General features: G+C 39.3%; 1 protein-coding gene across 5 annotated transcripts in view; it reads right to left on the reverse strand.

Moving 5' to 3' along the window:
• Positions 1-14,446, reverse strand: part of NSF (N-ethylmaleimide-sensitive factor) — a 164,549-nt gene that overhangs the window by 61,749 nt on the left and 88,354 nt on the right. For all 5 annotated transcript variants that reach the window (XM_012001929.1, XM_012001930.1, XM_012001932.1 and 2 more), the window contains 3 exons: positions 4,964-5,129; positions 4,117-4,191; positions 3,380-3,567 (listed from right to left, as the gene is read on the reverse strand). In XM_012001929.1, the coding sequence (XP_011857319.1) occupies positions 3,380-3,567; positions 4,117-4,191; positions 4,964-5,129 (429 nt within the window). The remainder of the gene's footprint in view (positions 1-3,379; positions 3,568-4,116; positions 4,192-4,963; positions 5,130-14,446) is intronic.

The following is a 14,446-nucleotide window of genomic DNA, read 5'->3' on the forward strand; positions in this document are numbered from 1 at the left end:
AAAAAAAAAAAAATAATAAATAAATAAAAATAAAAATAAAAATAAAAACATAGTCCCTGAATGGATCCATTCTATAAAGACCCAATACAATATTTCCACACCATCTAAACCTTTGGCATTCTTGAGCTAGAACAAAGCCACTTCTATTACATAGGGAAATTATGACTTATGGATAGAGTTTGATTCCAGAATACTTATATAAGTTTACTCATTTAAAAAATATTAGCTGGGCATGGTGGCTCACACCTGTAATCCCAGCATTTTGGGAGGCCAAGGCGGGTGGATCACGAGGTCAGGAGTTCGAGACCAGCTTGGCCAACATGGTGAAACCCCAACTCTACTAAAGATACAAAAAATTAGCTGGGCGTGGTGGCACATGCCTGTAGCCCCAGCTACTCAGGAGGCTGAGGCAGAAGAATCGCTTGAACCCGGCAGGCGGAGGTTGCAGTGAGCCAAGACAGTGCCACTGCCTTCCAGCCTGGGGGACAGAGCAAGACTCTTTTTCAAAAAAAGAATAAAAATTTACTGGACACCTACCATGTGCTCATTACTTAGACCTATTTGGGGTACTGTGGGAGACTCTGAGGTGAATAAGATAGGGATTTAAAGTCTAGAATGAGGGCCAGCAAACTTCTATAAAGTGGCAGATAGTACCTAAAATAAAAGCACAAAAATAGGCTTTGTGGGCCATGCAGTCCCTGTTGTAAATACTCAACTCTGCCACTGTAGCATGCAAGCAACCACAGACAGTACACCAATTAATGGGTGTGGTTGTGTTCCAAAAAAGCCCTCTGTTCATAAAAACTGGTAGTTGGCTGGACTCCTGGTCTAGAACCAGTGATAGGATATACCCAAATATCTACAACATACTCAGCCTAACTGTTCAGGCTTTTATTTCTTGCCTGAACTGTTATGAAGTTCCCCCTCTTGTCCTGTGTCGCCAACTTCACTCCTCTAACTACTCCACTTGACACAGCTGCCAGAGTGATCTTATGTTTTAACACTATGTCACTGCTATTCTTAAAACTCAATGGCTTAGCACTACTCACAGAAAAAAAGTCCATACTTCTTAGCAGAGTATAAAAGGCTTTTTGTGCTCCATCCCTGCTTTAGTCTCCTGACTTATCCCCCACAATCTCTCTCTACCATCCCTCCCCTAACTTCCATGCTGAAGCAATACTAAATTACTCCAATTACTATGTTATTCTGTGCCTCTGCTCCTTTGCATATGTTGTTCCCTCTACCTAAAAGGCCCTGTTCTACCAACAGACATGCATATGAAGGTTTTTCTCACCCCACAAGTTGACCATATCTGACATGCGTTCACTTCCTGGCCTTGCATGTACTTTCTGTTTCTGCACGTGGAGGGTTAGATTACTTGTTTGCAATTGGAGTATTAACTCCTAGAACAGGGGCTAGCAATGCAGTAGATGCCAAATAAATCTACTGTGAACCAAAGTCAACTGACAGTACCATAAATGATACATTATGATTTCAAGAAGGAAACGAGTATAACATTCTTGAAAGGGAAAATGTGAAAAGGTGTGAGGACAGTGGTAGCATATGAGCCAGGTAATGAAAAGACAGGTAAATGTAGAGGATGAAGATCCTCAGTGATGCAAAAAAACAAAATCAAAGCAGAGAGGTTGAAAAATAAATTAATGTCTGATGACCAGTGATTATTTATGTTTGGCTGAAGCATCTGGAGAACAATCAGGAGCACATTTGGAAAGGCCAGTTAGGGTCAGATCTAGAGGACCCAAAAGACCAGTTAGGGACAGATCTAGAGGACTCAAAAGACCCAAAAAAAGCCTGTACTTTGTTTTGTAAATGATGGGGAATCATTGAAAATGTCTGAATGGTTGAATGATATGAAACAAGAAGGTTAATCAAAGAGAAGGTAGGTAGTGGCAGTGAGAACTAAAGACACTGTCAAGACAGAACTGAAAAAATTTGGCAAGTGACTTGATGTAGGGCACAGTAGAGTGTCAGGAATCAAAGGTAATCCTGATGTTTTAAGCCTGGGAAATTGGGATAAACAGGGAAATGGGAGCAGAAAGGAAAGTAGTAAAAAAGACAGGAAATTTGGTTTTGGAATATTAAATCTGAAACCTGATAAAACATCTAGGTGAGGGTATTTAGTACAAATCTGAAAGTAGGAGACAGATATGTTCAGTAAATCTGTCTACAGGTGGTAACTAAAACCTGAAGGAGAGAAGAGATGGAAGATCAAGAGCACTTTATTTATCAAAATAAAAGTATCCTAGTACGTATTTCTGCCATGGTAACTACAATATTATGGTACTAATTTGAAAATATGTCCATTTTCCTGACTCTGAACTCGAGGGAAGAGTTCAATTATCTTTATGTCTTCAGCCCAATACTGTGAGCACATCAAGTATTCATATATTTGCTGAATAAAGCAGCCCCCCACATTCTGGTATGTGGAAACTCCCACTTCCTCTTACAACTTCTTTTTTCTTTTTTTTTTTGAGATGGAGTCTCGCTCTGTTGCCCAGGATGGAATGCAGTGGCACAATCTTGGCTCACTGCAAGCTCTGCCTCCTGGGTTCACACAATTCTTTTGCCTCAGCCTCCCGAGTAGCTGGGACTATAGGTACCCGCCAGCACGCTCAGCTAATTTTTTGTATTTTTAGTAGTGATGGGGTTTCACTGTGTTAGCCAGGATAGTCTCAATCTCCTGACCTTGTGATCTGCCTGCCTCGGCCTCCTAAAGTGCTGGGAATACAGGCATGAGCCACCGCGCCCGGCCATATTACAACTTTTTTTTTTTTTTGAGACAGAGTCTCGCTCTGTCTCCCAGGCTGGAGTGCAGTGGCCAGACCTCAGCTCACTGTAAGCTCCGCCTCCTGGGTTCACGCCATTCTCCTGCCTCAGCCTCCCGAGTAGCTGGGACTACAGGTGCCCGCCACATTGCCCGGCTAGTTTTTTGTATTTTTTAGTAGAGACGGGGGGGTTTCACCGTGTTAGCAAGGATGGTCTCGATCTCCTAACCTCGTGATCCACCCGTCTCGGCCTCCCAAAGTGCTGGGATTACAGGCTTGAGCTGCCGCGCCCGGCCACAACTTTTAATACAGTACAAAGATTAAAAAACACTCCTTCAAAATTTTCACTTCACGTGTCTGTGTCAGATGGTGATGACCTAAGGTAGATGAGTCAGCAGTTACTATAGGGCAGATGCAAACATTATCTTCCTTCCTGCTACTCTGAAGATTTAGCAGTTGACAATTAATTCTTATTCCTTTTACCATCTCTTCTCCACCAAAAGTCAGTATTTCCCTACTCCTTGATATGCTTGAAAGAAAAGAGAAAGAATTCTGGCATAATGTTTATAATCTGTTTAGCTGATTTTCCTCACCTTTATGTGTCTATTCATAGCGGTGGACTGCGCTGCTCGCACCAGACCCTCCAATTCAGCACCACTGAAATTCTTGGTCTCCATGGCCAGCTCTTTAATGTCCACATCAGCAGAGAGTAACTGATGCCCTCTCATTCTTGCTGTGTGGATATGAAGAATCTGTAGTCGGCCTTTCTCATCTGGCAAGCCTGATGAAATTAAAAATAAAATAGGCATTTTCCTAGTCTCGAAAGCACCATCAGAGGAGATTATTATTATTATTTATTATTATTTTGAGACAGAGTCTCGCTCTGTTTCCCAGGCTGGAGTGCAGTGGTACAATCTCAGCTCACTGTAACCTTCGCTTCCTGGATTCAAGCGATTCTCCCATCTCAGCCTTCCAAGTAGCTGGGATTACAGGTGCACACCACTACGCCCGGCTGATGTTTTTGTATTTTTAGTAGAGACAGGGTTTCACCATGTTGGCCAGGCTGGTCTCGAACTACTGGCCTCAAGTGATCCACCTGCCTCAGCCTCCCAAAGTGCTGGGATTACAGGCGTGAGCCACTGTGCCAGCCTAGAGGAGATTGTTATAATCCTAATATTTTCCCTATAGGTACTCAAGCATATAAACATCTACTTCTCATGATATAAAACTTTTCTAAAAAGTACTAAGCCACATGACATTGTTCCTGTTAATGAACTCGAAATGCCTCCACTCCCCCTACCACTCACCAATCAGTGACAGATCTCCTTACCTATCTCCATTTTAACTTCCAGTCTTCCAGGTCTAAGAAGAGCCTCATCTATCAGATCTGGTCTGTTGGTCATTCCTGAACACCGATGTTAAAACAACAAATGATCAGAGTTCAAAAATAAAATCAAATGTCCTTTTAGTATATGTAAGAATAGTAATTTCCCTAACAAACTAAGGAGACTTTGCTTTACTATTTCACTATTGTATAAGCCAATGAAATATAAATGTTATGGAAACTTCCTGTATTTAAAAAGAAAATTTAAGGTTCAAAGGGTAAATAATCTGTCCAAGTGACAGAGGGGCAATGTGACATGATCTCTCTGACTCCAAAGTTGCTTCTCTTTTTTATAGGCCAGTGGTTTTCAGACTTCATACAACAGCAGGGTGTTTTTCTTTTTTCCCCCTAGACGTCATCTTCAGAAGCACCTCAGTACTTAAAACAGCTAAAAGAGGAAGTCATAATCGTGATGTAGGATCTGAAATGCACTCCCTGGCCCTCACTGACCCTGAAAGCACCTCTGAGGACCCCTGAAGGCCTGCAAGACCCAGTTTGAAAACCACTGCATTCCATTGTTTCATGTGTATTTTTCATTTTTGGGTGAGCTATAAGCTTCAACCTACATCTTTTTCATCTGCAGGTGAGCTATAAGCTTAAACCTACAAGTGACTGAAATGCATCTTTTATTTTTCCTATTAAGTCTAGGCATTACAAAAGATTCTTTAATATCACTGGATTCTAATTTGGAAACACTGGCAAAACAGTTTAATCACAACCTACACATATCTTAATTCAGAACTTATGGCTAATGTTTTTGAATGAACCATACTTTTTAAGAAAGTAAACATACCAATGACTAGGATGTTATTTAGCTGCTCCACGCCATCAATTTTGGACAGCAACTGGTTGACAACAGTGTCATGAACTCCCGTGCTACCAGCCATGCTCCCTCTCTGCTTGCAGATGGCATCAATTTCATCAAAGATGATGATGTGCAAACCACTGTTAGCACCAAGCTATTAAGGGAAGAAACAATATTAAAGATCATAATTTGAATGTCTTATTAAACAAACTAATCAGAAAAACAAAACGAAGCTTTCAACAGATTGACTTTGCTTCATTTTGACTAATAAATATGGCAAGTGCAATCGTGGTTGTTGTCCTCACAAAGGTGATGGCACTACATTCTCAGAATTCTGCAAACTGGAAACTCATTCTAGAACCTCATATTTAATAGCTATAAAACGAAAGTACACAAAGTACACATACACTGATACATAGTGTGTGTGTGTGTGTGTAGATAGAAAGAAAGTAGTCCATCAAATACTTGATATACATTTCTTATTTCACTATTTGAAAGAACTCTTACATTTGTCAGATACTTTCATTAAGTCAGTCAGTGGCAACACCCTCCCATTTTCCCTGAGTTTTGGTGAGAAGACTGTCCCAGAAGCAGTAGGGTTAATGTTTGTTTTGTTATATTATGTAACTAAAGGTTAACTCCACCTACAGATTGCCTGGGAATTGGACAAATGAGTGAAGAAACTCAACATGACTCACAGGTACTTATATCACATGAAAACAGATTACTCCTTCCTAACAATAAAGTGAGAACAGAGACGGTTTATAAAAAGAACATTTTTATATTCGTTAAGGGGGTGCTGTTTCTTCTGCATAATGATTTCTGTCTTAGTTTACTAGAAATAAAATCACCACTAAAAGAAAGTAGTTTGTACATTTCCAACCTTTAACAGATACAAACACTTCTGAACGCTACTAATTCATTAGGTTAATTTAACATGTACCTTCTAAAATTTATATTTAAATAATTTAGTCTCCTATCAGGGAGTAAAGTGCACTCTAGGAATTTTCTTTTTCTTTTATAAACAAAAAACATGGCCAGGCGCGGTGGCTCCTGCCTGTAATCCCAGTACTTTGGGAGGCAGAGGAGGATGGATCAACTGAGGTCAGGAGTTCAAGACCAGCCTGGCCAACATGGTGAAACACTGTCTCTACTAAAAATACAAAAATGAGCTGGGTGTGGTGGCAGGCGCCTGTAATCCCAGCTACTCTGGAGGCTGAGGCAGGAAAATCACCTGAACCCAGGAGGCAGAGGTTGCAGTGAGCTGAGACTGTACCACTGCACTCCAGTCTGGGCAACAGAGCGAGACTCCGTCTCAAAAACAAATGAAAACACTAGGGATTAACAAAATTGGTGAAAAATGAACATAACCTAAATATGACAATATATGGATAATAAAAATTAAATCAGCATAATGAGACTGAGGATTAAATATGGTTAGTATCCATTAAATCTCTGATAAGGATACAATCTTTTTTTTTTTTTGAGACGAAGTCTCGCTCTGCCGCCCAGGCTGGAGTGCAATGACGCAATCTCAGCTCACTGCAACCTCTGCCTCCCGGGTTCAAGTGATTCTCCTGTCTCAGCTTTCTGAGTAGCTGGGATTACAGGCATGTGCCGGCACTCCTGGCTAATTTTTGTATTTTTAGTAGAGATGGGGTTTCACCATGTTGGCCAGGTTGGTCTCAAACTCCTGACCTCAGGTGATCCACTCAGCTCAGCCTCCCAAAGTGCTAGGATTACAGGCGTGAGCCACCATGCCCGGCCTAATCTTTGTTTTAATAAAAGAATTTTTTTTAACTTTTTATAAGAGTAGTAGATTTGTTAACAGAGCAAAAGTTGCAGAACAAATAGAAATAAAGTTTTTAAAAAAAGCTGGGCAGAGTGGTATGTGCCTATAGTCCCAGCTACTCTGGAGGCTGAGGCTGGAGGATCGCTTGAGCCCAGGAGTTGGAGTCCAGCCTGGGCAACACAGTGAGATCCCATCACTAAAAAATAAATAAAAATATACTACATTTGCCATGGCTTGTGCCTGTAATCCCAGCTACTTGAAAGGCAGAGGTGGGAAGATTGCTTCAGGCCAGGAGTTCAAGACCAGCCTGGGCAACATAGTGACATCCCATCAATAAAGACCCATCTATAAAACAACATTAAATCACCTAAAGATAACTGCTGTTAATGGTTCACAGATTTCTATATTTTAACTAAATATTGAGAACTCACTGCACCTTGTATTCTCTTGAATATTATTCCTTGAAAACAATTTTCAATGGTTATTTTTGCTTCCAACTGCAAAATACATAATTATAGAAAATGTGGGAAAATAGCAAAAAATAAAGAATTCACAATCATCTCAAACTCAGCCAAAATGGAGCTATGTAATACCTTGCATCCTGTTTTTCATCCAGGTATTATTTTTAACCCTTTCTCATCCCTATACAATATGACTTGTCGCCCAGGCTGCAGTGCAGTGGTGCAATCTCGGCTCACTGCAAGCTCCGCCTCCCGGGTTCACGCCATTCTCCTGCCTCAGTCTCCCGAGTAGCTGGGACTACAGGGGCTAGTTTTTTTTTGTATTTTTTAGTAGAGATGGGGTTTCATGGGTGTTAGCCAGGATGGTCTCGATCTCCTGACCTTGTGATCCGCCCGTCTCGGCCTCCCAAAGTGCTGGGATTACAGGCTTGAGCCACTGCGCCTGGCCTTTTGTACTTTTTTTTTTTAAGTAGAGATGGTGTTTCACCATGTTAGCCAGGATGGTCTCGATCTCCTGACCTTGTGATCCGCCTGCCTCAGCCTCCCAAAGTGCTGGAATTACAGGAGTGAGCCACCGTGCCCGGCCGACAATATGATTTTTAATAGCTCTATAATATTTAATCATATGAATGGTTTCACAGTTTAACTCTCCTATTCCATATTAACTCCTTACTGTTAGATATTTAATTATTTCTAAGTCTTTAGTATTATATATGTTGCTGCAATAAACATTTTCTCTCTTCATTCTTTGTAGAGACAGCATCTCACTCTGTTGCCCAGGCTGGAGTGCAGTGGTACAATCAAAGCTCACTGCAGCCTCAAACTCCTGGGCTCAAGCAATCCCCCACCTCAGCCTCCTGAGTGGCTGGGACTACAGATGTGTGCCACCATGCCTGGCAAATATTTTATTTTTTTTGTAGAGATGGGGTTTTGTCATGTTACTTTGGTCTTGAACTCCAGGACTCAAGTGATCCTCCTGCCTCAACCTCCCAAAGTGCTGGGATTACAAATATGAGTTACTGTACCTGGCCTACAATGAACATTTTAATACTTAAATGCTTGACAAATATAGATGATTACTTGCTAAAGGCAAATTGTTAGGTTAAAAGGTATGTTAAGTATTTTAAGGCCCTTGAAATAGGAACACTTGAAAAAGTGGAAACACTTTTCCAGAAAGGTTTTATCAATCTATAATCTCAGCACAGTACATGACAGTGCCTATCTTGGTATATTCCCACACGTAATGAATATTAGAAACACATTAAAAGTAATTCTCGATTTCGTAGATGGACAATGGTACCTTTCTGTTGTCTTTAAATCACATTTATTGAATTACTGAAGAGGCTGGTGGTGTTAAAAAATCATGTTTTTACCATTGGTAATTTTATTAGTATTTCATATGTCTTCTGTACCCTTTTCTGTTGAAATTCAAGAGCTTTCCTACTGATTTATTAAAAAATGATTTATATATTAGGGCCATTATTATACTTGTAACTACTTTATCTTAGTTTGCCATTTGTCTTTTATTTATGGCGTGTGTGCATATATATATTTTTTGAGATAGAGTCTCGCTCTGTCATCCAGGCTGGAGTGCAGTGGTGTGATCTCTGCTCACTGCAACTTCCGTCTCCCAGGTTCAGGCGATTCTTGTGCCTCAGCCTCCCACATGTGGGATTACAGATATGCACCAGCAAGTCTGGCTAATTTTGTATTTTTAGTAGAGACAGGGTTTCACCACGTTGGCTAGGCTGGTCTCCAACTCCCGAACTCAGGTGATCTGCCCACCTCGGCCTCCCAAAGTGCTGGGATTACAGGTGAGAGCCACTGTGCCCAGCCTATTTATGGTATATTTTCGATAAGTGGAAGGGGTTTTCTGTTTCTACTAAACAGCCAGCATCAATTTTTATTTTTGTGATATTTTTGTTAGTTTTATCCTTAAAATTGTTCCCCATTACAGACGCTGATGGTCACACATTTTCTTCTCTTAAACTTTTGCTTTACATGTAATTCTTTATCTGGTTTTTTATTTTTGTGTGTGGTACAAGTAAAGTGAGAAGCCAACTAATTCTTCTTTAAATAACCAACCCAGCATTGTTCCCTAAATAATCCCTCCTTTCTTTGTTGACTGAGCTGCCATCTCTACCAGGTTTTGGACTCTGATGTATGCTAGGTTATTACCAGCCTGTCTACTACATACATGTTTTTATCTCTGTAACTTTACAGTAGTGCATTGAAGAAGCTCTTCTCCTGTATACATTCTTCTTTTTTATAACTATCTTGGCTATTTCCAACCATGTCTATTTCCAAATGAACATCACAATCATTCTTATGAGGGGGAATAACCTCCACCAATTAAAAATAGACAAAGAAACAGACAAAAACTTAAGCCCTAATTGAAATTAGGTTAAATATCTAAGTTTAGGAAATACTAAAATCTTTATAGCATATTTGGTTTTTTAGAATAATAATGCCTCTCCAATTATTCAACACTTTTATGTCTCTCAGTAAAGTTTTAAAATTTATTTTTATTTTTATTTTTAGAGATAAGGTCTCACTATGTTGCCCAGGCTGGTCTTGAACTCCTGGACTTAAGTGATCCTCCCACCTTGGCTTCCCAAAGTGCTAGGATTACAGGCGTGTGCCATTGGGCCCAGCTTCCCAATAAAGTTGTATAGTTTTTGTTGTTTAAATTCCTTCATTCCTTCATAAAGATTCCTAGCTATATTTTTTGGTTGCAATTGTGATGGGATTTTTCTATTATATTTCAGAAACAGTATGGAAGTATGGAGGAAATATATTTTTATATATTTACTTTATATCTGGCTACTTTACTCTCTTATTTATAATATCTAAGTTTTTAAAAAAATCTGACTCTTGAATTTCCTAGGTAGACAATCATATCACCTACAAATACAACTTGTATCCTCCTTAGTAACAGGTATACCTGCTTTTGGGTATGAGAAGCTGTACCAAAACAAAGACATATAAAAAGGGGAAAGAGACGGTCTAATAGCTAAGAACTCAGAAGCATGCGGGGTCACCTGAACAGAAGGCCCAGAGGCAGTCAAGGTCCTATAAAAGGGGATAATAAAATTTACCTAATGTGAGAAGCAGAAGCTATAGTACTATCATGACAGACTGAAATCTAGAATTAGGCCTTCCTACTGAAACAGAGGACATCAGTAAATGAACTACAAAAGCAGAATGCTCTTTACATAAAATGATTTTATTCTTGGCTTTAGGATGAAAAGAAGTATGCACTTGGAAGGTCAGTGAGAAACATACAATGGTAGATAAATGAGGGAAACAGAATCTAAACAGAATAAGAATTTTGGTGATAGGAGTGGTGATGACAAAACAGCAAATGCTAGATTTGCTTACTGCTTGCATGTGGGGTGGAAGAGTGACAGTGAAGAAAAGAAATTACCTTGCAGTATGATAAGGAAGCTGTAGAAGGGAAAAGGTACAAGGGAATTTTTTTTTTTTAATTTCTAGCACGGTAAGATTAAAGTGTTAACAAGACATCTAATTGGAAAGGCCTCCAGAGAACAAGATATACACAACTGAATAAAAGAGGATAGTAAGATACATCTGAACATCTTCTGCAAATAGTGAAGAATAGTCTAGTAGCAAGCTGTAGATACTGTAAGAAGACGGAGCATATAATTAAGCTGGAGGAATATAAAAGCAGGACAGATTCTGGGCTACAATACCAGAAGATATCTACAGTCATCTGAAGAAAAGGGGGAATAAAAAAAATGACAAAGATGAAAGAAGAAATGTTACATCAGACATATGAGGAAAGAGTTCCAAAAATGATCTGAAGGAAATTCAACTGGGTCAAAAACAAACCCTGAATATATAAAGTATTTTTAAATCAAAAATAAAATGCTGTACGACCTAAAAACTCCACTACTTGGTTTATCAGCTCTGCTTATAATTGCCCCAAACTAGAAAACAACCCAATTGTCATTCATTGGGTCAACAGATAAACTAATGATAGTACACCCACACAATGAAATATTATTCAACAATAAAATGGGATGTTTGACACATGCAACAACTTGGGTGAATTTCAAAGGTATTATGCTGAAGACAGCCAGTCCCAAAAGGTTACATAGTGTATGACCCCATTTATATGACATTCTCAAAAAGATAAAACTACAGGGATGGAGAACACATTGGTAGTTACCGGGGTTACTAAAAACAGAGGGTGACCAGTAAGGGACAGCATGAAGGAATTTTTGGGGGTGATGTAAATGTTCTATATCCTGATTTTTACAGTGGTTCCATTAATCTATGCAAGTATGAAATTTCATAAAACTACACACAAAAAGAGAAAAATTCAATTTACTGCACAATAAACCAGATAAAATAATTAATAATAAATTCCATTATTTAATGCAATTGTATGTACGATGACAGATGTCCATCGAAGTTTCTAAAGTTTCACTAGGTTTTATTTGTGTCCCTGAACATTACTTAAAAATTGTTCTCCCTCCATATTTTAAAACCTAATTTCAAATCTGAGGGAAAAAACTTCATTTTTCTGTATCATTGCATTTACTGAATAGGTATCTAATGATAAACAACTTGCTTCCTAAAAAAAAATTCAATACCAAAAACTGTTCATCTTTCCATCTGGAGAAAAAATTGGGAATGAGGAATTGGAACCACAATCTTAGCTTTGCCAAAGTACTTCTATATAGTAGGATATTAATTCTTGCCATCTTTAGTGACAACAAGGATACTTCTGTTTGTGACTGAAAAACTGTGAGATTTTACATTATTTTTAAAAGATTTTTTTTTCTTCAAGGTTGTCTGCCCAATACAGTATGAAACAAAAAGATGCTATAATACACTAGTTTTACTGTCAATGTGCCTTATGTTGCTGATGGAATCATGATTTCCTTCTCAGCCCAACCCCAAAAATCACTATGTGGACAGGGACAAAGACAATACGAACACTGTTTGATTAAATGATCACCGGGGCAATCTGTTCTAAACATAATTCTGTACAATTCTGACCTTTTCAGAACCTTACTAACCTTATTACCTGTCATCAGGTCCCTTCCCCCACCTAGTCAGTACAATAACATCAAGTTTTACATTGTGTGTTACTTCAATAAAAGCAAGTTCTTATTACAAGAAATTGGGAATTGGGTAAAGAAGATGTCAAGATTAATGTTCACAGACTAATACAGCTGATTCATCAATAAACCCTTTACCAAAAAATTTAAATTTCCACAACGCAATCCTCTTCCATTCATTGGCTTCTAGCTCTGTTTTTAATATCTGCAGTCTTTCTCCATAGAAACAGAGCTGACGCTGTTGAGCCCTGGCGACAGCTTTCAAAAGCGGCTGTTCTATATTTAACTAGTTTGACCTATATGCAAGTGTTCATCTCCGTCAATGTGAACTGTCCAAAATTACAGAGGCGATGTTTTTCTTTATTATGTAACACACATATATCCTTCATGGGGTCATTAGCTGAGTAGATCAAGTCATTTCTGGATGTGAGAAAGGTATAACTGAAAAGACTGGCTATAATTAATATCGATCTAGAAATCATTTGCCAACTCAATTTTATCATTAGTAGTTTAATATTTAAACTGCTTACAACTTAAAAAACAGCACCAAAGTTACCTATGTAGCCATGTGGTAACTCACAACCGAGATTTTATAAAAATGCTTCTTCATATGGCATTTTAACTCACTTCTGCCTAGTGTTTAATCCTCAGTATCTCATTTGGGTCCGTTAGACCCAATCTCAGTTTCTGGGTTTCTGTTTTGAGCAGTACTATTTACAAAAATTGGTATCTCATGACTTTTTTTCCTTTTTGGCTTCCAAAGAGTGAGCAAACAAAACAAAACAAAACGCATATTTAAAAAATAGAACAAGGCCGGGCGTGGTGGCTCACGCCTGTAATCCCAGCACTTTGGGAGGCGGAGACGGGTGGATCACGAGGTCAGGAAATCGAGACCATCCTGGGTAACGTGGCGAAACCCCGTCTCTACTGAAAAATACAAAAAAATCAGCCGGGCGAGGTGGCGGGCGCCTGTAGTCCCAGCTACTGGGGAGGCTGAGGCAGGAGAATGGCAGGAACCCGGGAGGCGGAGCTTGCAGTGAGTCGAGATTGCGCCACTGCACTCCAGCCTGGGAGACAGAGCGAGACTCCGTCTCAAAAAAAAAAAAAAAAAAGAACAAAACTCATTCTATCTTACAATTGCCATTTGTATCTACTAGATCTTTTTGCAAATCTAAGACACATTATGCTATTTCATCATACTAGAGATTACATCATTACTCGTCAATTATTCTCAACTATGCTTAAAAAGGATTAAAATAAGAAAATAGAAGAGTGAAGTCTTTGCTCATGCCTATGTCCTGAATGGTACTGCCTAGGTTTTTTTTCTTCTAGGGTTTTTATGGTTTTAGGTCTTACATTTAAGTCTTTAATCCATCTTGAGTTAATTTTTGTATAAGGTGTAAGGAAGGGGTCCAGTTTCACTTTTCTGCATATGGTTAGCCAGTTTTCCCAACACCATTTATTAAACAGGGAATCCTTTCCCCGGAACATTGCTTGTTTCTGTCAGCTTTGTCAAAGATCAGATGGTTGTAGATATGCGGCATTATTTCTGAGGCCTCTGTTCTATTCCTTTGGTCTATATATCTGTTTTGGTACCAGTACCATGCTGTTTCGACAGTGTGGTGATTCCTGAAGGATCCAGAACCAGAAATACCATTTGACCCAGCAATCCCATTACAATCATTCTACTATAAAGACACATGCACACATATGTTTATTGAGGCACTGTTCACAATAGCACAGACTTGGAACCAACCCAAATGCCCATCAACGATAGACTAGATAAAGAAAATGTGGTACATATATGCCATGGAATACTATGCAGCCATAAAAACAGATGAGTTCATGTCCTCGGCAGGGACATGGATGAAGTTGGAAACCATCATTCTCAGCAAACCAACACAGGAACAGAAAACCAAACACCACATGTTCTCACTCATAAGTGGGAACTGAACAATGAGAACACATGGTCACAAGGAGGGGAACATCATACACTGGGGCCCATCAGGGATGGGAGGCTAGGGGAGGGATAGCATTAGGAGAAATACCTAATGTAGATGACGGGTTGATGGGTGCAGCCAACCATCATGGCACGTGTATACCTATGGAACAAACCTGCACGTTCTGC

The sequence above is a fragment of the Mandrillus leucophaeus genome, unplaced genomic scaffold (assembly GCF_000951045.1).
Source record: "Mandrillus leucophaeus isolate KB7577 unplaced genomic scaffold, Mleu.le_1.0 Scaffold670, whole genome shotgun sequence".
In the NCBI taxonomy this organism is placed as follows: domain Eukaryota; kingdom Metazoa; phylum Chordata; class Mammalia; order Primates; family Cercopithecidae; genus Mandrillus; species Mandrillus leucophaeus.